Source organism: Capra hircus, chromosome 15 (genome assembly GCF_001704415.2).
Source record: "Capra hircus breed San Clemente chromosome 15, ASM170441v1, whole genome shotgun sequence".
Taxonomy (NCBI): Eukaryota; Metazoa; Chordata; class Mammalia; order Artiodactyla; family Bovidae; genus Capra; species Capra hircus.
Genome location: NC_030822.1, coordinates 27,378,385 through 27,405,603, shown reverse-complemented (window position 1 = coordinate 27,405,603; position 27,219 = coordinate 27,378,385). Strand labels below are relative to the sequence as shown.

Below are 27,219 nucleotides of genomic sequence, written 5' to 3'. Positions count from 1 at the left end.
CTAGGTTGGTGATCACACCACTGTGATATATCTGAGTCGTGAAGATCTTTTTTGTGTAGTTCTTCTGTGTATTCTTGCCACCTCTTCTTAATTTCTTCTGCTTCTGTTAGGTCCATACCATTTCTGTCCTTTATTGAGCCCATCTTTGTATGAAATGTTCCCTTAGTACGTCTAATTTTCTTGAAGAGATCTCTAGTCTTTCCCATTCTATTGTTTTCCTCTCTTTCTTTGCATTGATCACTTAGGAAGACTTTCTTATGTCTCCTTGCTATTCTTTAGAACTCTGCATTCAAATGGGTATATCTTTCCTTTTCTCCTTTGCCTTTCGCTTCTCTTCTATTCACAGCTCTTTGTAAGGCCTTCTTAGACAACCATTTTGCCTTTTTGTATTTCTTTTCTTGGGAATGGTCTTGATCCCTGCCTCCTGTACAATGTCATGACCTGTTTTTAAAAACCTCAGGTAAATACATTATCCGTGTAACCGTGTCACTTTAATTTTCTGATTGGCTGTCTAAATTTAAACTCCTACCTCTCTAAAATGTAATTTCCTCATCTGTAATCCCTGCTCATCTCACTGGTTTGTGGTGAGGATGAAATGAGATGGTAGGTGGAAAATAATTTGTGAGGAGGAAAGTACAAGAATAGTTTCATTTCCTTCTGTGCCATCAGGATAGGCCTTGAGGATAATAAAGTGACATCTGTGATTTACTGTCACTTTGTTTTTTTATTTTTGTCTCATGATCTTCAAAAATATGGATGTCTGACTTTAGACAAGACTCCTGTTAAGCAAATACACAATTGTTTAAAAAATTCTACTCAGAATATCAAAATCATCATAAAAAGTTAGTGTTGACATAGACCTATATACCCTGAGGAATGAAGGCTAGGAACTAAGTTTTAATTTAAAAAAATAATTATTGTATCCTCATTATTATTACTGTTACTTTTTAATTTTTTTTTTTGCCACACCATGTGGCGTGTGGAAGCTCAGTTCCCCAGCCAGGGACCAAACCTGTACCCCCTGCATTGGGAGCACAGAGTCTTAACGCCTGGACCGCTGGGAAATCCCACTGTTGCTTTAAAAGTGAGCTAGCAAGCACGTGTTTAACACTGTCAGTGATCAGTCCATGATAAGTGCTCAGAGGTAACGGTAAGTATGAGGCTCAAGCCCTACCTTCAAGGGATTTGTGATCTGGTTGGAAACAAGGTACATAAATCATGAAAGGTTTTATAACACAAATGGTAAATTAAAATAATCAAAAAGAGAGATACCTCACTGCACCACCTGATCAACCAACTAAAATAAATCTTGCTCAGTACACTCGGCAGATTGTCTCAGTATCATTTATTGAAGAATCTTTACCTTTTATCCACTGTTGATAATCAGTCTGTTTCATATATCAAATTAACTTACACATGAATCTGTTTCCAGGCTTCTTATTCTGTTTCATTGTTTATAGTCTATCTATAGGCTAGTACCATATTTTTAATTAATATAAGGTGTAATTTCTGTAAGTCTTACTGAGGTTTGAGCATCTCTCTTCCTCCTAACATTTGGAACCACTTGAGAGAGGAGATAGGAGACAGACTAACAGAAATCAAAATGTCAGTTTTATTACTGATAAAGCCACTTGGAAAATGCAGCTTTAGATCTATTATAAAAGTGCTTGCAAAGACATCACTCAAAATTAAACCTACTTTCGCAATCAGGATGTGAACTGGAGAGCCCCAGGCTTCCCCGCCAGCAACCAGCCCTTAACTATACTGTCCGGTGACTCCTGCAGAAACCCAGATGGGGCTAAGCCAGGAATACCCAGGTTTTATCTTTCCCTCTAAAGTCACCAATCAGAAAAGGCCCTCTTCCCCTAAGAGCAAGTAAGTGGGAGGATGGAGAGAGGCCAAGAGTGTTACTCTTAAATCATATCCCTTCAAAGCAAGGGGAAAGGAAGATTTCCCCAACTTTCTTGATATCTGGTCTGGTGAGGCTCCTACTTACGGTCCTTCTTCAAATCTCTTTTGGCTTTTCTTGATTTATGAATTGTATTTGAGTGATTTGACAGCTTTATGATATTGAGTCTTTCTGTGAACATGGTATCTCTTTATATGTTTTGTTTTTTTTTAAACAGACCTCAGCAAAGTGTCGAAGCTTTCTTCATAAAGGCCTTACACATCTTTTATTATATACTCAGTCCTTGGTAGCTTACCATTTTGGTTGCTGTTATAAATTTTTTATTATAGCATCCAACTTCTTTGTGGCTAGTATAAAGGAACACCACTGATTTTGTATTTTGGAGACTGTATCCAGCAAGCTTACTAAACATTAATTGTAATAGTTTATCTTAGATTCTTTGGAGTTTTTCTGTATATACAATCATGTTTCTGAATGATAGTGTTATTTCTTCCTCTTTTCACAATTTTTATTACTTTTTGTTCTCTTATGTTCTATGGAAGAGGAGCAACAGTAGTGGATATTAATGATAAAGCCATATAGTAGCAGTCGTCTTATTCCTGACTTTAAAGAGAATGCTTCTTTTCGCCATTAAGTAGTCTGTTACAGGTTTGGATAGATATTCTTTATTAGCAAAAGGAACTTTCTTTCTATTGCCAGCTCTCTACGAGTTGTTTTTCTTGAAATTATGAATGTGTGCATTTTGAATTTTATAAAATGCTTATCATGTTTATTGAGATAATACTACATTCATTTCTGTTGTTAAACCATCTTTGCCACCTGGGATATACTCTACTTGATTGTGATGTATTATTTCTTGTATAGTATTAGATTTCATTTGCTAATTTTTAAAGTTTACTTTATTGAAGTATAGTTGATTTGCCGTGTATTAATTTCTGCTTTACAAGAAAGTGATTCAGTCATACATACATACATATATATATTCTTTTTCATATCCATCCCATTATGGTTTGTTACAGGCTACTAAGTATAGCTCCCTTTGCTATACAGTAGGACCTTGTTGTTCATCCATTCTATGTATAATACATACAGTGGACATGAGTTGAGCAGACACTGGGAGTACGGAAGGATAGGGTGTGCTGTATGTAGTCCATGGGGTCACAAAGAGTTGGACACGACTAAGCAGCTGAAAAGCAACATGTATAATAGTTTGCATCTGCTAATCCCAAACTCCCAATCCATCCATCTCTCACTCCTGTCCTCCTTGGCAACCACAGTTTGTTCTCTATGTCTGTAAGTCTCTGTTTTTTAGATAAATTCATTTGTGTCATATTTCAAATTCCTGTATAAGTGATCTCGTATGGTATTTGTCTTCTCTGACTTACTTCCCTTAGTGTGGTAATCTCTAGGTCTATCCATGTTGCTGCAGAGGGCATTATTTCATTCTCTTTATGGCTGCATAGTATTCCATTACACACACACACGCATGCACTTTTTTGTTTTATTGAAGTATAGTTGATTTGGGCTTCCTTTGGTGGCTCAGTAGTAAAGAATCACCTACAATGCAGGAGACCCAGGTTTGATCCCTGGGTTGGGAAGATCCCCTGGAGAAGGGATTGGCAGCCCACTCCAGTATTCTCGCCTGGAGAATTCCATGGACAGAGGAGCCTGGCTGGCTGCAGACTATGGGGTTGCAAAGAGTCGGGCACGACTGAGTGACTCATACTGACTAATAGTTCATTTACAATGCTGTGTTAGTTTCAGGTGTACAGCATGGTAATTCAGTTATACATACATTCCTTCTTTTTCAGATTCTTTTCCCATATAGATTATTACAGAATATTGAATAGAGTTCCTTGTGCAATGCACTAGGTCCTTGTTGGTTGTGTTTTATTTATAGTAATGTGAATGTTAATCCCAAGCCCCTAATTTATCCCTTTCTTCCACATTTCCCCTTTGATAACCATAAGTTTGTTTTTGAAATCTGTGAGGCTTTCTGTTTTGTAAATAAGTTCTTTTATATCATTTTAATTAGATTCCATGATTTGCTGATATTTTTGGAATACTTACTTTTGTAAACTGAGATGAAGCTAGCTTATGTATACAATAATCTTTGTCTGATTTTAACAGGATGATAACAGCCTAGTAGAATAAACTGAGGCTCTTTCCTCCTTCTTTTCTACTCTCCTTTTCCATTCTCTGGAAGAGTTTATGTACAACAGGAATTATCTATCATGAAGGTCTGGAAAACCTAGTGGTTTTACTTTTTTGAGGGGGAAAGAAGAGGTTTTTGTCTATTTATGTTCTATTTTTTCCAGTTCCTCCTTAAATCACTCCAGTGTGATTTCCAGTTCTCTCAGTGTACTGGAATTCCTCTTATCTAGGTAGGTGCCTAAAACTCAAATGTTGCCAAACCTAGCGGCCACTTTTTCATCCTTAGCCTCGTCTGTATTTAGTGACTTTGGCCTTGCTGGCCATTCCTGCCTTTTTGATGCATCTTCCTTTCTTGGCTTTAGCGCTATCTTCCACTGGTTTTCCTCCTCTCAGCTGCTCTTTTCTGCCTGTTTTTCCTGTTCGTCCTCCTTTTTTTGATCAGTAAGTATGGAGAACTGCACAGCTCTGCCTGAAGGTCTCCTCTCCTTTTCTCTGTGCTTTCTTCTCTCGTGGCCCCACTCTCGAAAGCTGTCTACAAGCTATGACTCCTCGCATTGTTTTCAGTGTCAGCGTCTCCTGTGAGCTCTATGGTCAGAGAGCTGCTTGAAACCTACCCTTGGAGTACCACAGGCACCTCAGCCTCAGCATTTAGAACTGTCTTTCCGCTCGCCTTCTTCAGCTCAACCAATGACACACTGTCTGCCCAGTTGCTCAAACCAGAGGAGCATTCTTCCTTCTTTTCTTCACTCCTCCCTGATCCAGTCTAGTTCATCAGCAAAAATGCTGTTATCTCTTACCCACCAACTGTTCTTCCCACCATCTCTGCTGCTACCACCCCAGCCCAGCCACCACCTGGTCTTACCCGAGCACTACACTAGTCCAGTCTGTCTCCCTGGTTTCATTCATGTCCCATCTCTGTTCATTCTTCACAGTAGCCAGCATGATCTTTTTAAATTTTAGCTGTATCTTAATCACTCCCTAGCTCCAGTGGCTAGAGTAAAATCCAAGCTCTTTCCTTCCCCCGCCTCTCCCCTTGCTCTCACATATGGTCCTTATACCGGCTCAAGTCACACACTGTCAAGTATGTGCTCTCCCTCTTCCCTCTGTCCTACCTCCATCCATACCCACACCCCCAAATAGCAGGAACAGCTTTAGAAAAGGCACAGCAGCTTTACTGGCAAAGAATAGACCACTTGGCTAGTGTGCAAATTCATTTCAGAAACAGAGGGGATCTAGGTTTTGTGGCACACCGAGCTGATACAATTAGGGAACCCTTTCAAGAAAACAATACAAAACAAAAAATACAAAATTAGGCAGGGGGAAAGTAAATATTTTAAGTGAGAAACAAAATCATAACCAGTTACTGGAACTTTAGAAATTAGATCCCTTTCTTCTGCAGTCTCTTTAGATAGTTTACCCAAAATGCTTACATAGAAGCGTTTCCTCACTGCACCCTGACTGTCTTTTCCCTCCTTAAACATAGCCATTTCCAGCAACTCTCCATTTCTGAGGTTCAGGTAAATTAAATGACTTTCCAAGCACGGCCGCTCCACGAGCCTGTGGCAGGAAGACTGGAGTCCAGGTCCCCTGGCACTGACATGGTAAAGCCATTAAAGCCCCCAGTTCCCACATCTGTATAGTGCCCCTTTATGCCAGCTGTGCCAAGCACATTAACACTGAGTGAATAGTAGACACCACTTTATGGTGCCGTAATGAAAAACGGACTGCTGAGACAGATGCAAAGTAGTGCAAACTGTCTGCCACATTACGAACCCAGGCCCGGGAAAGACTGCTGTGGAAAGGCAGCCTGGAGGTTCCAAACGTAAACAAAACTGGAACAAACACTCCAGCCTCAGGGGAAACCTGAGAATTTCCTAGAGCAGCCGGGAACTGAGGAATTACCTCCCCAGCCTGTGCTCCTTAGGGCAAAGGGTAAAAAAACTCAGGCCCCTAAGGGAGCCTCTTACATCTTCTGTAAAAGAAAACACTTCCATCCTCTGTGCAGCGGTTACCATTCACAGACTGGTCCCGGTGGAAGCAGATTGCTGTGTGTTCTTTTGGTGTCGAGAATTTCAGACTGGCTGACGATCAGTGCAGTCACTGAATTCCTCCTTATGGTAAGCTTCAGAGTTGTGTGACAGCTTGTTTTGTTTCTTAAAGACAGTGTGATTTTTCTTTTCTGTCACGTGACAGAACAGAATTGTTATCTAACATCAAAGCATCTTACCTGACTAATCATAAAACTATCCCTTTTCCTCATAAACACAGTTACCTGGGGCACAGTTCCCAGCGCTTTACGCTGATCCTTTCCAAAAGAAGTCTCCGTTTTCTCATCCTCGAATCACTAACCTGGTTGTGACTGCCAAACAACACAAATGAGAAAAGCAGAATTTCAGCTCAGAGGTTGTCCTCTTGAACGGTTTGGTTAAAAGCCACCACCATGCCACTTAAACATCCCATTTTTCCTCTTCTTTTTACTACTAACTAGAAAGAGGTCCAGGATTCCATTGGACATGCTCATGCACAGCCAGTGCTGAGTTATGGTCAGGGAAGCCTGACCGCCTCCCTGACACACGAGCCACTATTGACGGCTGCCACTGAGGTGATATGTTTAGCACTGAGAGGGAGAGAGTCTGTGCTGTGCTGCTGTGAACAGACTGTGTGAGGGGGCTCCTGCATCCAGGCCTGGGGGACAGTCCTCAATTACATCTCTCCACTGTCTCTCACCCCAGCTGAACTGACCCCTAGACAGGCCCCCCTCATTTCTGACCTCAGTTCTTTTCTCAGACAAGTTCCCACCACCTAGAATGGCCTGCTTTGCCTCTGCTCTCTCCAAACGTTGCTTTCACTTCAAGATCCAGCTCACATCCTACCTCAGTCATTCACTCACTCAGCAGGCAGAGATAGCAGGTCCTGCCCTGGTACCTTAGGTTCACTCTCCAGCAAGCCTTACCCACCAGCTTCTGAGCAGCGATGAGCAGGCACTGAAATTGGAACAAGATGCGATAGACAACAAAGTATGAAGTAGTGAATAAAGGTGGAGAAGTTATCTGGAACATTCTTGAGGATGTCGTTTACTCCCCAGTGTAAAGTGTCGGGTGTAGGTGAGGACCGGACAAGCCTTCACTAAGGAGAAGGCATTTAGTGGACCTGGGGCGTGTGAAGATTGCAGGGCAGGCCAGAGTGGGAAGCAGTTGCCCAGTTCTAAGGAGCATATGAAGACGATGGGTTTGAATAAGTAGCTCTGCCACTCACTATCTCTGTGACTTCAGGCAAGTTTAAACTCTCCGCTTAAAAGTATCTGTAAAATGGAGATTATAGTGCCTTCCTGATAAAGTTGATATAAAGATTAAATACATAAATACTTAGCATACTTCCTGGCACATAATAGTAACAAATGGTAAGTATTATTATAACTATATCATGGGTAAATGAAATCTACAGTCATAAAAAAATATCTACAGTCATCTCCTTACAGATAGGTATAGAACATGGTTCTTGTCACATTTTTTAATAATGGCTCATGCTTCTTTATACATTAGTGATACAAAATATTTACCATTTCCCTTCTACTTTTCCCCAAGTACTTAATACGACCTTTCTCTGAACTTAGAGGAAAGTACCCCACCAATCTAGTTGCCCGCTTACTATTTTGGTTACTTATTTTCTTAGGTTAACTCTCAGCTATAGTTAGAAGTTATATAAAATGAAAGTTTCTTTTTTGCAGAATCTGCCATGTTTTTATTTAAGTTTGTAACAACCCTGTGAAGGAGGCAGGGCAAGGATGATGATCACTATCTTGCATATCAGAATACTTGGAAATAGGAAGAGACTTGCCACGATCACATGATAACAAGTGATGGAACTGGAGCCAGCAAAGCCGGTTGTCTTACTCCTAGTTGCATGCTCCTTTTGTCATGCCAGGCTGCCTCTTATTAGTTGTGGCCATTCTTTTCCTTCTCTGCACTTCCCCAGCCCTCCTCTCTCTGCCACTGAACTTCTAACACCTATTATTACCTTCCCCAGGGAAGCCCATCTAAGTCAAATCCAGTTCAGTTCAGTTGCTCAGTCGTGTCCGACTCTTTGCGACCCCATGAATCACAGCACGCCAGGCCTCCCTGTCCATCACCAACTCCCAGAGTTCACTCAGACTCGCGTCCATCGAGTCAGTGATGCCATTCAGCCATCTCATCCTCTGTTGTCCCTGTCTTCTCCCTAGAAAACTACACTGCAGAATCAGACAGGAAGGCATTCTTTGTTGCTTATTTTTCCCCACTTACCTCAGAGAGATAGGAAACTGGTAAGAGTCATGAAAGGTTGTTAGAATTTAGAACTTTAAGACGAAAAGAAACAAAAATGGTGATATGTTTCAGCTGCATTGGTTAAGAAACAAGAAAGCTAAGGGAGCACATGAGTTGGCTTAAAACATGTCTGTCCACCGTGTTTGCCTGCCCTAAATTTCATTTTCTTTCTTTCAGAAAAAGACATGATAAAAGCAGGATTTCAGAACCATCTGTCCTGCTTTATACATGAAACGTTTCATTCTAAGCTCAATTTTTACTGACTATAAAGCTTCACAATACGGTGGAAGGAGCACTCGATTTGGGAATCAGAAAATGTAGGCTCCAACTTCAGCTCTGTCATTTAATTTTCATAAATTTTTTGAGTATCAGTTTTTTCAGTGGAGTTAATGGCAGCAGCCCTATTTCCCAAGCATCATTATATGGAACAAATGAGATAATGTCTGTCCAACTGGTTTATAAACTAAAAAGGACTATACAAAATATTATAAGTATTATTCATACATTTAACAATTCATTAAGGGTCTCCTCTGCATACAGCACTGTTCAAAACACGAAAGGAAATTCAAAAGTGTGAGATTTGCCCTGCTTTTGCTTAGTTGACAGTTGTTTAGTTTATAATCTGAATGAGTAGATAAGACAAATTAAATATTTTGAAGAACAAGGCTTACAAAAACATTCTCCTGCATTGTTCGGTCTCACTGTCATGTGGGACTCGCAGCCTGAGCCCCGGCTTTAGTGGACCGTGTTCCACAGCGGTGGTGCCCAGCCTTGCACTGACTTGCTTGATGTTTTAGGGCCAGGCGTGCCATTTTTATTGAGGCTGCCTCAATTTCCATGACCTTAGTGATGCTAGAATACTGAGGAGACATATCCTTGGCTACTCTGAAGCTTGCTGGAATACTTCCGATTCCTTCCAGCATTTAATGATGTGACTTTGGGAGAAGCAACTGGTGGATTTACGTAAGGTCATATCTCTTCATTGGTTAAATCAGATAGTGTTTCTGCTCACCTGTTTCTGATCTAATTCTCTGTTCTTTTTTATAAATAGAATCAAGTTGAACAGTTTTTTTAATGAACAAATGATTAAGAAAGTAAGAACTTTGACACATTTTAAGAAAATGGGCTTTTTCAGTCAATTGAAAATAATGAAAATTTTGGAACCCATCTTTCTTTAAAACCAGAGGGTAGTGATACAATAGTTCAGCTTTTAAGCCAAACTATCCAGCTGTGAAAATGAGACCCTATCCTGTATTAATGTTTTTTTAAGCCTTATTTTTTAAAACCAGATCTATCTTCTCTCCTTCCCTCCATCATTTGCTCATGCTGAATTCAGAACTAGTCTCTGGCAGGTGACCCAAGGGACTTAAAAACCATGTCATCTAGCTGACTCCGGTTTTTAAATTTAGATCAAATGACATTGTCTTTGAAGTCTCAAGAGTACTACTTAAGGTAGCCATATCAGAGGGGCGTGCCTTTCAAAGTACTCCTTACTGGCTGGCATCCTTAATATGAAAAGTGAAGGCTGGTCAAAAATAAATGAAAAAGAAAGTTTTATTGGAGTTATTTACTCTTAAGACAACTATTTCAGACGGAACCTTGACAGGTTATCTCATTGCCTCTAGGCAGGAATACACAAGGCATATGGGTATCTGTAGTATTTTAAAAGACCTTGGGGGACCAGGCTTCTTCTATAACTCATTCCAGAATTTAAACACCCTCACTTCAGGAAATTCTTCCCTATATTTAACTTACAGGCCCCCTTCTGCGGTTAACACCCATTTCCGCTTTTCTCTGTCTCCAGTCAGGATGGAGAACAGCTGGCCAACATCCTTTGTGTGCTAACTCTCCATCAGTGAGAAAGTCATTTGGGTGTCCCCGGACTGCTTTTCTCACCCTCCAGCAGCCAAGTCTTTGAACCAAACAGAGATTTTTTTTTTTTTTTCTGGTTTTATTTGTGCCTTCTCTCTCATCGTTCTTTTTGATTATCAATGAATAAAATTTGGAAAATGTAAAACTACACAGATGAGGGGAAAACAATAGCCCTAGAATCCAGGGAGGGAAACCACTGTTAAGTTAGTTTTCTATGTGTTACTTATACAGCGGAGATCATATCATCTGTATCAGCCCTGAAATATAGTCTGAGCTGCGTATGTAGAAACTTAAACATTTTCTGCCAGCCACATTGCAAAAAGGTAAAAAGGAACAGGCAACCTAATTTTAATAGTAGTTTTCCTGTAATTCTAAAATACTGACTGGTGTGTGATCAGTATTTTTAATTATTAATATTTTACACTCCATTTTTATTCTAAACCGTCTAAATCCAGCGTGTATCATACATTCAGAGCACATCTCAAGCCCAGCTCGCCACCGTGCAGGTACTCAGTAACATGTAGCTGCAGTGTTGCAGCACAGTCCTTGCAGCTGTACGTCCTGCTTTTTTGTCTGTCATGTCTTAAGCATATTACCAATGCCATTACCAAATTTTTACATCATTTTAATGTCTGCATAATATTTCATCAATTAGACTTACTATAAGTGTATCTTTAGAAAGTTTTGTTCTTCATAAGTAACCACAGAGCATTCTCTTTTTCTTTTTCTTTCTTTCACATTAACTGAATGTTTCTCAACACATTGCCCCAAAACAACAACAGATTATTCCTTTTGGGTACAATTAATCAAATCCACTTATTCATAAAACAGATATATTCACTTAGTATCTACTAAGTGCTCTGTACTCCCTTAGATTGGGAAGTGGAGGAGTGGGTTTCAAAAAATAGGAGGCCAGGTCCCTTCCATACACTCTTTACAAGACTTGGCTCCACAGTTGGACTGCACACATACTGTATTTTATTCTGACTTAAATATTCTTCCCTTCATTTCTGAATCCCTCTGCACCTTAATATACACACACAGCCTGACTGATGGACTCTACCTTATCTTTCAAAGGCCAATCAAAGATAGTCACCTGCGCTGAGTCCCCTAGGTGGCTACCGGCTCCCTCCTCCGTCTTACAAAATGTGTATTGTGTTCAGAGCACTGTGGTGTGCCGGTGATTGGAACTCTCTGTCTTCTCGACTCGAGTGGAAACTCTAATGATAGAAACCTTATTTTATGAGCCCCTTTATTCCCAGTGCCTAGCAGGTTGCCAGGCAGTGAATGTGGATTTCAGTACTGTCTACTGAAATATGTGTTGAAATACAAGTGATCATGTTAAGCATCAGTTGGATGATATAATTACAAGTATTGATCATGGAGTTCAGAGAGGTCATTTTAAATTGGCATATGGTTGAAGAAGGCTTTAACAAATGAGGCAGGACTTGAACTGGGCTTTGGGAAGATGGTTATGCCAACATGAATGGAGGGGAGATGCCCTGTTCCAGGAAGTCTTGTCTTTCAGGAGGAATCCTTTAGCATGTATCAGCAGATAAATATCTTTCTAGATCTAAAACACTGTACTAGGTTTCAGGAAGGCTGACAGGGCTTTGCAGAATTAGAAAGGACTGCTGACTGCTTCATGTGATTTTTGAGTTTTAAGCTGCGTTCCAACTCTGGAGATGTTAAAGGTCATTTTATATGATGCTTGTTCAATAATCCTTCTGCTAGGGATAACTGTATATGTAAGAAGAGGTAACATCATGATAGAAATATCAGATGACTGTTATTGCAAACCAGGTACCCTCCCAAAGCATTTTGAATGAATTATTTAGTTAACTCATTTAATCCTCACAACAATTAAGTGAACTAGGGCCCATTTATCCTCTCTCATGTTACAGATGGAACTGAAGCACAGAGAGGTTTAAATAATTTAAATGTAACACAGCCATCAAGTGGAGGAGCTAAGATGTGATCCCAGAAGAACAGTTTTAGGGCCTCTCCTTCAACCATTACTCTGTACAGCCTCTCTTCTAGCTGTGTTAAGAATAAAATGTTTTATACAGAGATCGTTGAGCGTCTGTGGTTCCAGAACAGGAATCCGGTCATCATGACCTTTCTCTAGTTCTCTCCATTCCTTTCTGACTGCTCCTTATCTCACTCGTAGGCTCCTCTTTTTCTGCCTCATGAGAAACAGGAGCTCCTCAAGGCTCAGTCCTTGGCCCTCTTTTCTCTGATTTTATTCACCACCCCTGCCCAGTGATCTGATCTTATCTTCAACTACGTTTTTTAATTATCACCCACACTGAATTGAAGCACAGGTATAACTCTTTAGCCCAGATCGCCTTTCTGATATCAGACCTCTATTCAGATTGCCTCCTGGACATTTTCATAGCACATTGTCTGTGCCCATGTTGTGTGTGTGGTTTTTCCTTTTTTCCCTGTCTTCCACCAGAACCATCATAAGCCTCCCGGTCTTCCAGGGCTCTGCTTTCAGCAGACGGAGTCTCCATCCAGTCTTGCACACTGGCCAGGAAGCGGTTTGATTCTCCCTTTCCTCTTAACTCCAACCTCCGCAACCTCTGCTGATTTCCCCTAATGTGCCTGGGTGTCTGCAGCTACACATTTCCACTCTGGCCCAAGCCTCCGTCATCTCTCACCTGCACTGCTGCGCGGCCTGTGGTCAGTCCTCCAGCATCCGCTCCAGACCCTCTCCCGTGTGTTCTCCAGCTTCAGTCAGAGTGTACCTGTCAAAATACAGATCAGTCGATCAGTGTCTTTCTTTCTCTCCCTGCCCACTAGACAGACAGGACAGACGTACAAACCCCTAGCCTAAAACACTTTGATGACTTGAAGAGAAAGTTCTAAACATGGCCTCTGGGTTTCTGCATGGTCTGCTCTAGACCACATTTTCCTCTTCAGCTTTGTCTTCTACCAGGCTGCTGTTCACTTGATGACTGTTTGGGTCCTCAAACATTGTTCTCTTTCTTGATGTAGGGTCTTGACATATCCTGTTCCTTTTGCCTGGATGCTCTCACCTACCCACCCACCCTTCACCTGGTGAGGAAGTCTAGTCCTTCAGATCTTGGCCTTGGCTGGGTCGGTTCATGTTATAAGCTCTCTCAACCCATGATCGCTCCTGCACAGCCTGTGTCAGAGGTGGTCATTTTATGTCTGTAACTTTAACATTAATGTCTGTCTACTCCCACTCTGATATAAGCTCCGCAAAAGCAGGAGCCAGGGCTTTTTGCAACCACTGCTGCATCCCCAAAGTCTAGTACATAGTGCCTGGTGTATAGTAGACACTCAACATATATTTGAATGAGGGAGTAAATAATGAGTTGCTATGTTCTGTTTATACTGCACCTCTTACTGTAATACAGAGGGCTATAAGAGAGAAGCTTCCCAAGACATTATCCCTGGAGTCCCACAGTCTCTAAGCAGTGATTCAGTGATGGCTGTCATTCAAGCATTTCTTCCAAAGGCCTTCAGCATCTCTGGATATGGTGGCAAAGCTATCCACTTTTCTTTTTAAATAACAAACAACTGAAGTTGTTTCTTTTCATGGTTCGGTTTGTGTCAGAGCTTATTAGAAATGAGATGGTGGTTCAGCTTTGCAGTGTCTTTCTAAAGACTTAATTTCACAGATTCTGTCATTGGTCTCCGGAGTCTAATGCTTCCTTTAGCGTCTGTCTCTGCAAGTCTACTTTGTAAATTCTGACCAAGGTTTTAGTTGGTCAGGTTCTTCCTGTGACTGGTCTGTGACATCGCTATTACTCTGGTTTCCCTGGCAAACGTAGATTTTTTTTTAAGATTTCAGCACAAACACCTTATCCCTCTCCCACATTTCAAGTGCTGTCTAGACACTCTGAGGGTACGTCAGGTAACCTTGCTGGCACCTCTGTTTCTACATACTGTGTTACAGTCTCATAATGTTTGTTGCCTTGCCTGTGATTTCAGTACATTGTTTGTGTGATGACTTCTTAGAAGTGAAAGCTGATGAGTGCAGTGGTTGACCTCTCAGCTCCTGGGACTGTCTGTCTCCGTGGCGGATCACTGTTTATTCCCTGACCCCAAGGAACTCAGCCTTGAGACCAAGCTGGCCTCCAGGTGGCCTCCGGGCTGTGGGCAACCCCCTTCAGCCTCTGTTCATAGCCTGTGCTGGGACCTCTGTTTTCCAAGCTGGGTCCTGCTGCCCAGGACCACAGAGCCGCTCACATCACAGAGCCTGGGAAATGGGTTTTTTCAGCTTGCTTAGTTTTATCCTTTGCTGGTGGAACTTTCTCTTTCACAAATTCATCTCTCCATCAGAACTCCATTTAAATAAAATCTAAAGACTCCCTTGTTCAGTTATTCCTTTTCAAAACTGTTTTATTTAGTCAGACTCTGGCAGGAAGTCTTCTAAGCTGAGCCGAGGGGAAAAGTGACCATTGGCGCAGATTTTAGCCTGTGCTCTGGCCCAAGGTTGTTTCTATTTTTATTTTGTTTCTTGTTTTTGTTAACATCCAGGGCAAAGATTAAGCACTTTCACTTATCTGTAATGGTGAGAGGCCTTCAGATTGCTTGCCTGTGGCCAAGAGTTTACATGCTTAAAACTATTAACCTCCAGTGACCTCCTGGGAGATAAGATCTAACTGTTCAATTTGGCTTTTCCAAAAGGAGGCTCTGGGCTTCTACTTGATCTGAGATAGAAAAAGAAGAAAGATAAATCCCAGCCTTTGCTGGATTTTGAAAAAGGTTAGTAGCCTAATTTATGGAGGTTTTTTTTTTTTAAACTAACTTTATGTCATAATTTCTCAGCTGCCAAAAGACGTAATTCCACCTTAGCTTCGCCTTGGCAACCTGCTTTTGGCACTCTGTGCAGCCCTGTCGTTGCTCTGCATTATTTAAGCAGTAATCTTTAAGAAGGTGAGAAACTATTATTGCTCTTTAGCACAGTTGACATGCTGTTGGCACAGAGGAGTACCTAGAGCTTCAAACATTTCTAATGGCTGTAAACCAACTTAAACACCTCCATGTAGAGGTCTCACTGCCATGAGGTCATAGCTTGCTACAAGGGGGAGAAAGAAGAAGATCAAATGTTATTTAAAAAGTGTGGGGTTTTTTCCTTCTTTTTAAGTATTCTTATTCCACCGAGTTGTAGCTGTAGATTTTGGCCAGGTTCCAGACAATCAAGATTTAGCATTTTGACCAGCTGTGATCTAGTAATGTTCCTCAGAGGAAACATTTTGTAGGAGGGAAAGACACATATTTGAATCTGTGAATTGTACTCCTTCCTAATACTTTACAGTGTGAGATCTGGTTGTAGACAGATAAAACAAGCGCAAGCGAATCAGAGAGAACAGAGAAAAAAAACTTTTCAGAGAGCTAAAAATTCACCCCAGCTTCAGGAATGCTCTTGAGGTGGAAAATCTTTACATTCTTTTCTTTATTTCATTTTTCACTGAGTCCCCACATTTATAACAGTTCATGGTAGAGTGTGTGTTCATAATAGATACTTAGAATGCATTACAATTCTTATGACAGCGTAACAAGTCTTAGGAAGTAAAAATGCCCCACAAACTTAATGTAGGCAAGAAGAGAAGGATAAGTTATCAAACCATTTGACCCAAAAACATTATTCTGAGTCTCACTGCTCCCTCATATAGAAGTGGAGAGTGTTTTGGTGGCAAGTCCTATGGATTGGGAAAGAGAAGAAAATTAGCATTTATTTAGTCAGACACCCTCTGTTAAAACACAGTTAGGACTTCGGTGGATAGAAATCCACCTGCCAACGCAGGGGACAAGGGTCTGGGAAGATCCCACATGCCGCGGAGCAGCTAAGCCCACGCACAGCTACTGAGCCCACGCACTCCAGGGCCCACGTGCCTTGGAGCCTGTGCCGCACAACAAGAGAAGCCCCTGCCGTGAGAAGCCCACGCACCGAAACGAAGAGCAGCCCCCACTCCCCGCAGCTAGAGAAAGCTCGCACAGAACGCAGCAGAGACCCCGCAGCTAGAGAAAGCTCGCACAGAAAGCAGCAAAGACCCACCGTGGCCAAAAACAAGAAAGCCACAGTTAGTTTCTTTGTGATCTTGGGCAGGTTACCTAACCTCTGTGCCTCAGTTTCTTCATCTGCAAAATGAGGATCATTTTCTTAATACATCATAGAGATGTGAGGATTAAATGAGACCATGTATAAAGCTGTTAATAGATACTTCATAGAAAATATCAGTTGCTATTGTTTTATTATTAATAACTTATGGAGTACCTACTCGTTGTACTAAGAATTTTACTTGTAGATCCCATTTAATCCTAACTGCAACAACCGTTAGCTGGATATACCCACTTTACAGGAGATGAAACACAGGTTCAGTGCTTCACCAGGCTCACATATTTCATACAATGGCAGAGCTACGCATGAGGGTCTGGAGTCTTATATACGGGAGATGTGGGAATGAGGACACATTTTGGACCAATGCTTCCGTACCTCTTTTCCTCTCTCTGTCCCTTTTCTGTAAAAAGAGGCTATAGCTTCAGGCAGTAAAACCCATAGAAAAGGAAGAGGGAGCAAGAGTGCTGGGGCAAGGGTAGTGGAGTCCGTGAGCTGGTTCTGCGGTCTCCCAGATTGGTTTCATGGCAAGGTATGTGTACAGTGGTTATAGAAGTGCTAAACAGGGTCCTCCTCATTTAGCGTAGGGAAACAGAGAAATTCTCCCTCATAAAAAATTCCCTTCCCCTGAACCTGTATTCTTATAGAAAAATGACACATCAGAGGTTGGGAGACAATGAGAATGTGGCTCAAAGGATTCTGGGGAGCTCCTGTAGTCCCACAGCATTTGGTAGATTGTGTAAATAGAGGCAGTTGAGCATTTCCACTAGATTCAAAGCCTTCCCCACCCCATGTACTCAGGAAAAAGCTAGAATAAAGTTTCATCCTGAGCAGAATAAACCTTCTGATTTAGTACTTTCTCCCCCACTCTTTTATACTTGCCTTGACTCCTTATCTTCATGCAGACAGCTCTCCCTGATGTCCAGGAGTGGAGACGTGGGTGTGTGGGAGGAATTCTGATTTTGTTCCTACTTTAAACAGTATTTTGTATAGAAGAAAACAGTGGAAGAAAGGAGATCTAGGTTCTGGTCTTTCCTCTGCTACTTGTTACCCTGTTTCTGTCTAAGATGTTAATGTCTTTGAGTCTCAGTTACCTCTTCTGTGGGCCTCAGATGGCAAAGAATCCACCTGCAATGCAGGAGACCTGGGTTTGATCCCTGGGTTGGGAAGATTCTTGGAGAAGAGAATGGCTACCCACTCCAGTAGTCTTGCCTGGAGAATTCCATGGACAAAGGAGCTGGGGTACCGTCCATGGGGTCGCAAAGAGTCAGACACGACTGGGCAACTAAGTTTTTTTTAACCTCTTCTGTAAAACGAGGCTAATACTTTGGGAATCCAGAGCCTAGGGAAGCAAATAATAATGACCGAAACCACAATTACAGCTACTACCGTCATCGGTATATATGGCAGGCATTCTGCCAAGGGTTTGAAGTGTGTTATTTAATCCTTACCACAGTCCAATAATCTATTTTAAAAAGAAGAAAACTAGAGCAGAGAGAAGATGACTGCCTATAGTCGTATAACTAATAAGTGGTGAATTCAGCCTTAATTTATAGCTCCAAATAAACAGGATCAATCATGGTTGCCGATCCAGACGTTTGAGCATCCCTTCTCATCACCACTACTATCTCCAGATAGCTCTGGATATAGCTGAAGAGGTAACAAAAATAATTGCAATAAAGACAGAATGAAAAAGAAATTAATGACCTTAATTTAGAGACATCAGAGAAGACTTGATCCGAAGAAGCCAAATTTAAACCAGACTGTCCTCCATGACCTCTAAACTCTGAACCACTTTGCTTCTCCCTCGCATGCTGTTGTCAGGGATCCTAAGATATCCTTTTGTGCTTGTAGCAGAAAAGAATATTATTATTTAACAGTCCCTGATATGATTCAGTTATTCAATCTATGTCCTGTTTCACTAAACTGTGGCCTAGAAAGTTTGTAATTACAGTATCTTTGGGGTGTTGTTTTTAAATACATCCCTTTTAATTATAGCGTTAAACCCCAAAAGTCATGTTTCCAGTTCGGACCTAAGCCAAGCAGGAGACATCCATTCAAAGCAAACAGGTGATAAGGAGACTGTGCAGTGAACTTCGGGGACTCTGTCCAATTGCTAGACCTCAGGCTTTATGTCCCCAAATCTAGTGCCTTAGAACAAGGGACCTGTGGCTGGAATGGTGGGTTAAGAAATGCCACATTTTCTGCTGCACCTGCTCCTCCCCAGAACACTCAGGTTTACTTTAGTTGTTTCCAGGAGTAGAAATTATTTATGTTATTCATCACAATTTAAATAATGTAATAATTTCATTTGATAAGCAAATTGTCAATTGCCTTTAAAAATTCGTCTTAATAACTAAGTAAATCTAAGGATTTCGACTTCTTTTTCCATCTTTATAAAATAATTATGAAGCCAGACTCTAATCAGACAAAAAGAATCTTGAAAGCTTTGGGGCATTTGCCTTTTTAATTGCTACCTTTCTCTTTTTAGGCCACAGTAGAGGTAAAATGTTCCTTTCTTTATGGGAAGAATTTAGTTAATACCAAAACGTGTAATGAAGATTCCTTCTAGAAACCTTCTATTAAATATGAAAATTTTAAAAATTATTTTCTTAAAACCTATGCATTGTGTTTTTATACAGAAATACAAGTTTAATATAAAATTTTAGAAATATCTTAAATCCACAAACATAAGGAAATGGTTAAGTAACTTTTGATAATTTCATTTAATGGAGTAGCCACTTAGAATTGTTTACCAAGAGGTTTTAATAACTTCCAACAACAGGATACAGAATTGTGTGTATGTATATATATATATTTTTATCTATATGTATATATACTGCAAACACAACTTTCGTTTTGTTTTTTGTTTGATTGGTTTTGTGTCTTTTTTAAATTAAACACACATATAAAATCAAAGTCTATAAGGAAAATATCCAAATAGTGGTTATTTGATGGCCAATAGGTTTTTGACTGATTTTTAGTTTTTAATGTGGTTTATATTTTTAGTTGTCCAGGGAGAATAAATTATTATAATTTAAAATGCATGTGTGTTTGTATATATTTTAATACAGTCATTCAATGCTTGAGCTATTTAAAGCTCAGCTATCTTAAAAATTTGGAGCATTGCTAAGATCCTGGAAATAATAAAAAAATTAATTCTGAGCAGCCAAAACTAACGTTACAAAATTCATATAATTATGCATATTGTATCCAGGATATCTGCTGGTCCATCTCTCAAATCCTATTTATTCTTGCTTTGCACACAGTTCTCAAGACAGCTACTTTATAAGAACACAACAAATAAGACACAGACGTCAAAAAAAGGAGCAGCCCTTGCAGGCAAAAACACTGACTTGGCCACAGGTAACAGCCTGACAGTGAGAGAGGACATACAAAAGCTTGAGTGCAGACTTCAGACTCAGAAACACACCCCTGGAAGGCCGGTAGTTGCTCCACTATGTCACAGTCAGTAAGACTTGTTCCTACTGATGGCCCACAGTTATCAGGAAAGTACCTTTTTAAATTGATGAATGAATAGATACATGTATATGTGTAACTGAATCATTTTACTATACACCTGAAACTATCACAACATTGTTAATCAACTATATTCCAAGATAGCAAGTTTTTAAAAGTTTTTTTAATTAAAAAATATATATATCTTTTTTGTTCAACTTACTATTTTTAAGATCATAAGAAAGACCAGTAAAAATTTTTGAAAGGTTTCATGGTGCGTAGCTACAAATGGGGGGGAAAAGACTGTGTGATCGTTAGGGTAAACGTTAGACTTGTAGGCGTCCTTATTTGTCTAATACCTCATCTTCTTACCATTCTTAAGAGGGAATGTTTTATTGTTACTTGGGTTTTCTAAATTGTATTTGATACTGTCTTTACCTCAGTTCTCATAAAAATTCAGAGAAACTGGAAAAGATCCCAGACTCAGGATGTCAGCAAATGCCAAAGTCTCCATCTAGCAAAGCCTTTGAATCCATGCATCAAAATAGGAGTAACATCAATCAGGACCTACTGCACAGCACAGGAAGCTCTACTCAATATTCTGCAGTAACCTGCACAGGAAAAGAACCTGAAAAAGAATGGGTAGATGCGTATGAGCAACTGAACCACTTTGCTGTAACCTGAAACTAACACAACATTGTCAACTATATTCCAAAAAAAAAAAAAGAGTAACGCCCCAGAGCTTAGCTATAGGTTGGGTGGATTAAATGTGAAGGCCTGCGCATAATGGCATTTAGCTTGATATCTGGCATATCGGACATTGGTTCTTAGCAAATGTTAGTCGAATTTGAATAGGACTTTCCCACATGGGATGCAAATGACTGTGTGGGCTCTGGAGTCAGATGTGGGTTCTGCAACCTTGAAGAGATCACATAACCTCCTACCTGCCTACCTTTTTCACAGGGCAGGTGTGAGAATTCAGCATTTTGGATGCTCAAGAAAATGGTAGTTCCCTGCTCACTGTAACTGGGGGCAGTTTGAGTGAGGGATTGGGGGGTTTCATACTTGTATTACTTTTTTGTCATGTAAAGTTGAGAGCTTTCGAGGCAAAGACGACTATAAAAACCCCTTTGTTCTTGTGTCATAAGCACTGCTTGTTCCTCATGCCCTTTTATCAGCCCACCTGGAGCCCAGCTGAGAGAAGCAGAGCAGGGTCCCCCAGGGAAGGAGGGCGGATGGTGGCAGGGAGGGTGTCAAGTCATTCAGCCTCCATAGCCGTGAGTAGTTTAAGCACCTGGCCTGGGGTCACATACCAGCAATGTCACCATCAGTGTTCTGGGCAGGCTCACCTGGTGCTTCTCTCCCTTCCTGGGTGGGGTGGCAACTGAAAGTGTGGCCCATCTGCCCAGAATAGACTTGTCTTTGGGTGGTGCTGATGCTGTTTTGGTTTGATTACTTAGGCCCCCTGCAAAATCATGTAGAGAGGGGTACTGTCAGCAAGTAGCAGAGTGAAAACAACAAGGTTGGCAAAAATGTGCAGCTTTATCCCACTACTCTGAGTTTTGACAACATATTAACTGAAAACCTAGATTAAGGCCAACAGGTTTTGCTCTGTTTTTTCTTAAGAACTAAAAACAGTAATTTACTAGTCTGCTTGCCTGGTTCTATATGTGCCCCAGTGAGCACCCCTAATTATGAAATCACTCTTGGCACCAACACTTACAGCCAAGCAAGGGAGTCTGGTGCGTGCATAGATTAGAAGAACCTTGTGGTTGCCTTTTCTCAAGATGAATAACCTTTGCTTAGACCACAGGGATAAGCCAGCATCAGAAAAAAAAATCTGAGAGGAGAGGAAGCAGGGAGCTGGCTTACGGGTTTGTGGCCGTGGATACAGGTGGAAGGAACCCTGGATCCTTTCTTCTTTTGCAGGGCGCTTTTCATGTTGTAATTTGAAGAGTATGTACGGTGTATACATATGCGGCTGTCTTTCTCCTCTAAGGTTGGAAGCTCCTCAGAGGCAGGGCCTGCTCTGTTACTGTTTCCTCTCCCCAAGGCCTGGCCTGGCACATGTAGTAGCTCTTTGTTGGAAGAGGGTAGTTTCACGTCTTACCTCTGCTCCTGCCTGGTAGCTGCCTTTTTTGTGAGCCATTTCTCTGTGTGTTTCCTCACATGAAGAACACATGTCACATGGACCTTGTGTTCGTACCTCCCTCTGTCTCTGGACCCAGTTTGTTCATACAGCTGTATTGAAGCTGATAGCTTCAGCCAAGCATGATGTCTGGAACTGTGATCAGTACTCCAGGGGTGGCTTCACCAGTCCATAAAATGACCATCATTTCCAGAGTCTGGATACACTATTTCCATTAACTAATTATTATTTATTATTTCAGATTTGGAGTAATAATGTGCACGCTGCTTTCTTGACGGGGTTTTTGTGAGGACCAAGTGAAATGATGTATATGAAATTACTTCAGAAACTATGCTTTGTACAGCCAAACAGTGATTATTATTGCTGGCCCAAATGTATCTTCCTGAGAAAATTTTGAAGGAAGTTTGAAGGAAGATGAAGACCAAGTATTACAAAATGTGTGTGACTACCATTATACAGGAGAGGTCATTTCCCAAGTTAATTTTTCATGAAACACACACACACATCTCCTTGGTCCTCTCTCTGCCAGCTGTCTAACACAAGGCAATTAGCATTTGGCTATTGCAAAAGCTATTGACCATTGAGTTATGAGTCATGGATTTTAGTCCAGCCTTGCCCCTGCCTCGCTGAGGTTATCATGGACAAGTCTTTGAAGTTCTCTGCCAAATGACAATATCTGTTTTATGAAGGTAAAATAAGACTTGAATAGTAGAAACAAGAATATTGGTAGCTCTACAGACATATGAATTTGATCACATCCTCATATATTTTTCTTTCCAGATCCAATCCCTCCAGCTGCCTCGACTCCTCCCCATATGACATGGCCTCTACCCTGGGCACTCCCCTCTGCATATATTTTAGCATGTCTTGTATCCTTCTTAAAGGAAGTTCCCAATGCTGAACTCATAATACTTTGTTGTATCTTGCATTTGGACACTACAGTTACTACTAAGATTGAGTATTGTCAGTTTGTGTTTTCTCAAACTTGAACATATGATTTCCTGTCTCTTGATCCAGAAGGTTTAAGCTAAGTTCTGAAGTTGAAAGTAACTTCTCGTTTTCCTTTGTCTTCTAGTGACAGACATCACACCTCCAGTGCAATCCCTGTTCCAAAGAGACAAAGCTCCATATTTGGGGGTGCAGATGTAGGCTTCTCTGGGGGGATCCCTTCACCAGACAAAGGATACCGGAAGCGGGCCAGCTCAGAGAATGAGAGACTCCAGTACAAAACCCCTCCCCCCAGTTACAACTCTGCACTAGTCCAGCCTGTGACCCCTGTGCCCTCCACGGGAGAATCTGACAGAAAGACAGCATCTCTGTCTTCCTCCTTGGACACCTCCTTGGACCTCTCCAAAGAAAACAAGAAAAAAGGGGTAGATCTGGGCGACAGCTTAAATGGAGGCCACATGAGTGTGAACACTAGCCAGGAGCAGGGACAAGCCCTCTCGGGGCCCCCAGCCACAATCAACGGCACTCTCCTGCCCGGTGAGCAGGCCAGCTCGTCTGGCGCCCAGCTCCCTGGGGGCTTCCACCCAGTCTCGGAAGCGGAGCTCTGCTGCACCGTGGAACAGGCAGAAGAGATCATTGGAATGGAAGCCACAGGCTTCACCTCAGGCGATCAGCTGGAAGCATTTAACTGCATCCCCGTGGACAGTGCTGTGGCAGTGGAGTGTGATGAACAAGTTCTAGGAGAATTTGAAGAGTTCTCCCGAAGGATCTATGCACTGAACGAAAACGTATCCAGTTTCCGCAGGCCACGCAGGAGTTCTGATAAGTGAAGCGAGCGGACAGATGGTAGGACCAGGATGGAGTCTGCTTGAAATGAGGATAAAGCTGCACTGGTTACCCTTTGTAGTAATTATGACACAAAATGAATATTAATGGAGGATATTCCTCAGAAAAATAGACTTTGTGAATCAAGGAGGGACTCAGGATCATTGTGTATCAATGGGCCAAAGTTAGATTTTGCTTGCAAGATTTTGCTTTTCAGGCCTGACAGTTGTTTTAAAGGCAAAAGTCACTCTCTAGCTTGAGTCACCTTATAGGCATTTGTCTGCTTTTTTATTTACACTTCTATGTTATCCTCAGAGGGAAGATGATAATATATAAATAATATAATGAACTCGCCTTTAGATTCTCATAGTGTTTGCCCTCACCAGAAACTTTTGGGAAAATTGAATATTCAGTAAAAGGTCTCTACCATTGACTGAAGGATCTTTGGCCATCCATTAGGTTGATGTGTAAGAAGCACAATGGTCTCCTATACAAAGGCCTATAGGCCTCTGCTCCCAGGCTCCACAGTCAACCCAGCTGTTATGCCATTGGCACAGTAGATGCCTTGTGCATCCTGACCACAGAGGACATCACATTCACTGGTTCTTTAATGCAGTTGCCGTGACCTCCCACCTCTTTCAGTCAGCCATACCCTTGAAGCAGCCCTCAGATTATATGAAAAACCTCACCTCTGGAGGATCCTAGGGGACCCTCATGGACCCTCCCCAACAAGGTTACTATAGTCAGACAGCTTCAAGTTCCCTCTGGGGGCCAAAGGTTTTATGTGAGCAGATGCTGTTGTCAAAAACTGGGTGTGCTTTCTGGCAATGCACTCACCATATAGAAATCCCGATATGTAAATCCCATGTTAATTTATTAAATTTCAGCTGGAAAGGAGGCATTGTGTGTGATGAAATATATGTAGGGAGTCAGGCTGTCCAGTGTGCAAACTGCAAGGCAATTGATGTAGTTGGATTCAGAGACTAGATGAGGCATAGAATACTATTGCTATGTGTGCAATTGCATAAATATTAAATTATGTTTTTGAAGTCCATTTTCATTCCTGGAGCTCAGATTTCATTTGCTGTTGCTGTATACTTTATATACCCAAGGACATCACCTCAGGGTTGCAAGCTCTTTAAGGAGATTTTATGCTTATATCCATGTATTATGTAGAAGAATAAAAATTGAGTTTACTGCACTCGACCTGGTTTTTTTCCCAGCTTTGAAATTCCCCTTGAACCTACATCTCCATATGTTACATCATGACAGGACTAGCCTGAGCAAAACCTGTGGCTGTATCTAAGCTAATGTTGTTGACTTCATTTGAGTTTACATATTGTATATAGCAACACACCATCACAGGTGTACTCTGTAATAGCTCATTCATCCTACATAACAACTTAACTCATAGGTTTCATAATTATTGTCATACTTCATCCAAGCATTCCTGGGCTCAATTTTAATATAACGCTACATTGTTAAATGGAATAGTTCATGTTGTTATTTTTTCATGTAAAGAACTCACAGAATCATTGCATGACAGACAGACCCAACCTGCAAGCAATTAAAAGCTTTAACTTGATCTGAAGAAATCCATCATATTTCTCATAAATAGGTGGAACTACTCCAAACCTGGAGCAGAAGCCATCTGTAGGGTCATGGCTTCTTTGACAGTGTACTGCCATTCATTTTAGAGTCAGTCAGGGTGGAGCTAGACATGGTCGGAGATGTACATCCGACTGGGCTGTGGGTCCTCCAGTGAAGCAACATCTACCTCCCAAGCCCAAAAGAAAGGCGTTGAAGGACTGTGTTAGTAGTGAACAATGGAAGGTGAATCACATGTGATTTGTGGTTCCTCAGATATGGGAGAGACCTTTAAACGCCATGCCAAACTCAGAGACAAGGTACATTCGATTTAGGCCCTGCAGCTGGACCACATATAGGAGCACCCATGTTTTACAGTATTCATCTCAGGTTCCACAAAACCAAGTATAGCCTGGAGCTCGGGGAGTTTGTCAGTCAGTCTACCATTTATGGACTCCCTGACTCGGGTTCACAGCCTTTCACCCCCACAGCATGGAACCCCACCATTGAATGTGATCAGGTAGCCCAGAACTGATGGACAGTTACCTGCACATTTTCCTGATCCACACTGTGTCCAATGATGTTATGCCTCAAAAACACCACTTGTAGGTTTGGGTTTGTTTAGACTTTGGATTTTCATTGAGTTTGTTTGATGTCTGCAGTTTTTGCCATACTTGGCTATATGTAAATCCTACAGCATTACATTCTCCAGGAATAAATCTCTGACATTTCCCAAGGCTGCAGAATTCATTTTGCCTCTGTTTAAAGTGGCCAAGGCCAAAATATGGGATGAAGTTATTATCTCCTACTAATCTTTGTAATTATTCTTGTAAACCACTAAAAAAACAAAATTGCTTTGAGAATATAAGTTGAAATGAAAACTCAGTCCTGTCCATTTCTGAACTGCTAAGGGCCCTTTCAGTTTTCATGTAGCCGAGACACTCTTAACAGCCAGCAAATGTTATCAGATGAATATTTGCTTGTGTTTTCTCTCTCTACTTCCCTTTACCCACTTCAAAAATTCCAGAGATTTTTTTCCCCCAGAATATTAGTTTTGGAAGATTGTATCCAACTATATTTTTTTAGCAGTTCTAATGGTGCCCATTTATCCTGACCTAACTGGTTATTTAAATAATTTTTTAAACCACCACCAATAATAAATGGCATGTGAAACTGATCTGTTGGTAATTGGAAGAAAAGTCAGCATCTGTATTTATAAAATAAAATTGATTAGTATTTATTTTGAGAGTAAAAGTGTATGTTATTTCCCTGTGCTGTTCGAGTCCTGTCTTCATTGTTTTGAATTTCATACTGAAGCAGAGTTAACTATGAAAACCTCATTCTTAAACAGTCTGCCAGCCATTCCACATTTACTGAGCTAGCCCCCATTCCACTTTGAAAGGGACTGAACTAAACAAGTTTATATGAAAATTAATCAACCTTGACCCCTGCCACAGTCTCCAGTTGGGAGTAGGGAAAGGAAGGGTGGCACAGGTATATTAACAATAAGTATAATTCAGTGTGATAAGTTCTGTGATGGAGAGATGTCTAGCCATGCTACAGGATTCAGAGGAAGTTCTTATGACTCAAGGATTAAGAAAGGGTCATGAAGTTAATACAGATGAAAGATGTATGTGACTTCACATTACAGATGGAGGGAGCAGCATGGGCAAAGGCCCAGAGGCAGGGCAGGGCCGCAGGCATATTTGCAGAACTGCAAGGAGTTTGCTGTGCTTGGGCCCTGAATGGATGTGAGGAAAGGTAAGAGGAGAAATTGAATTGCAGGCCCATGGAGGAAGGGCTTAGGATAAAAGGTGAAGAGATTTGGGTGACTGACCAGTAACCTTTCCAGTCTTGAAGACAGAAGAGTAACTTGTTTAGATGTGAATTATAACTAGCAGCCAAGTTGAAGCTGGGCTTG

The 27,219-nt window shown here is 41.2% G+C and overlaps 1 protein-coding gene across 2 annotated transcripts in view; it reads left to right on the top strand.

Moving 5' to 3' along the window:
- UVRAG (UV radiation resistance associated) overlaps nucleotides 1-26,538 on the top strand; it is a 320,457-nt gene extending 293,919 nt beyond the window's left edge. For both annotated transcript variants that reach the window (XM_018059329.1, XM_018059330.1), the window contains one exon: nucleotides 23,014-26,538. In XM_018059329.1, coding sequence (XP_017914818.1) covers nucleotides 23,014-23,716 — 703 coding nt within the window. In that variant the 3' untranslated portion in view covers nucleotides 23,717-26,538. The remainder of the gene's footprint in view (nucleotides 1-23,013) is intronic.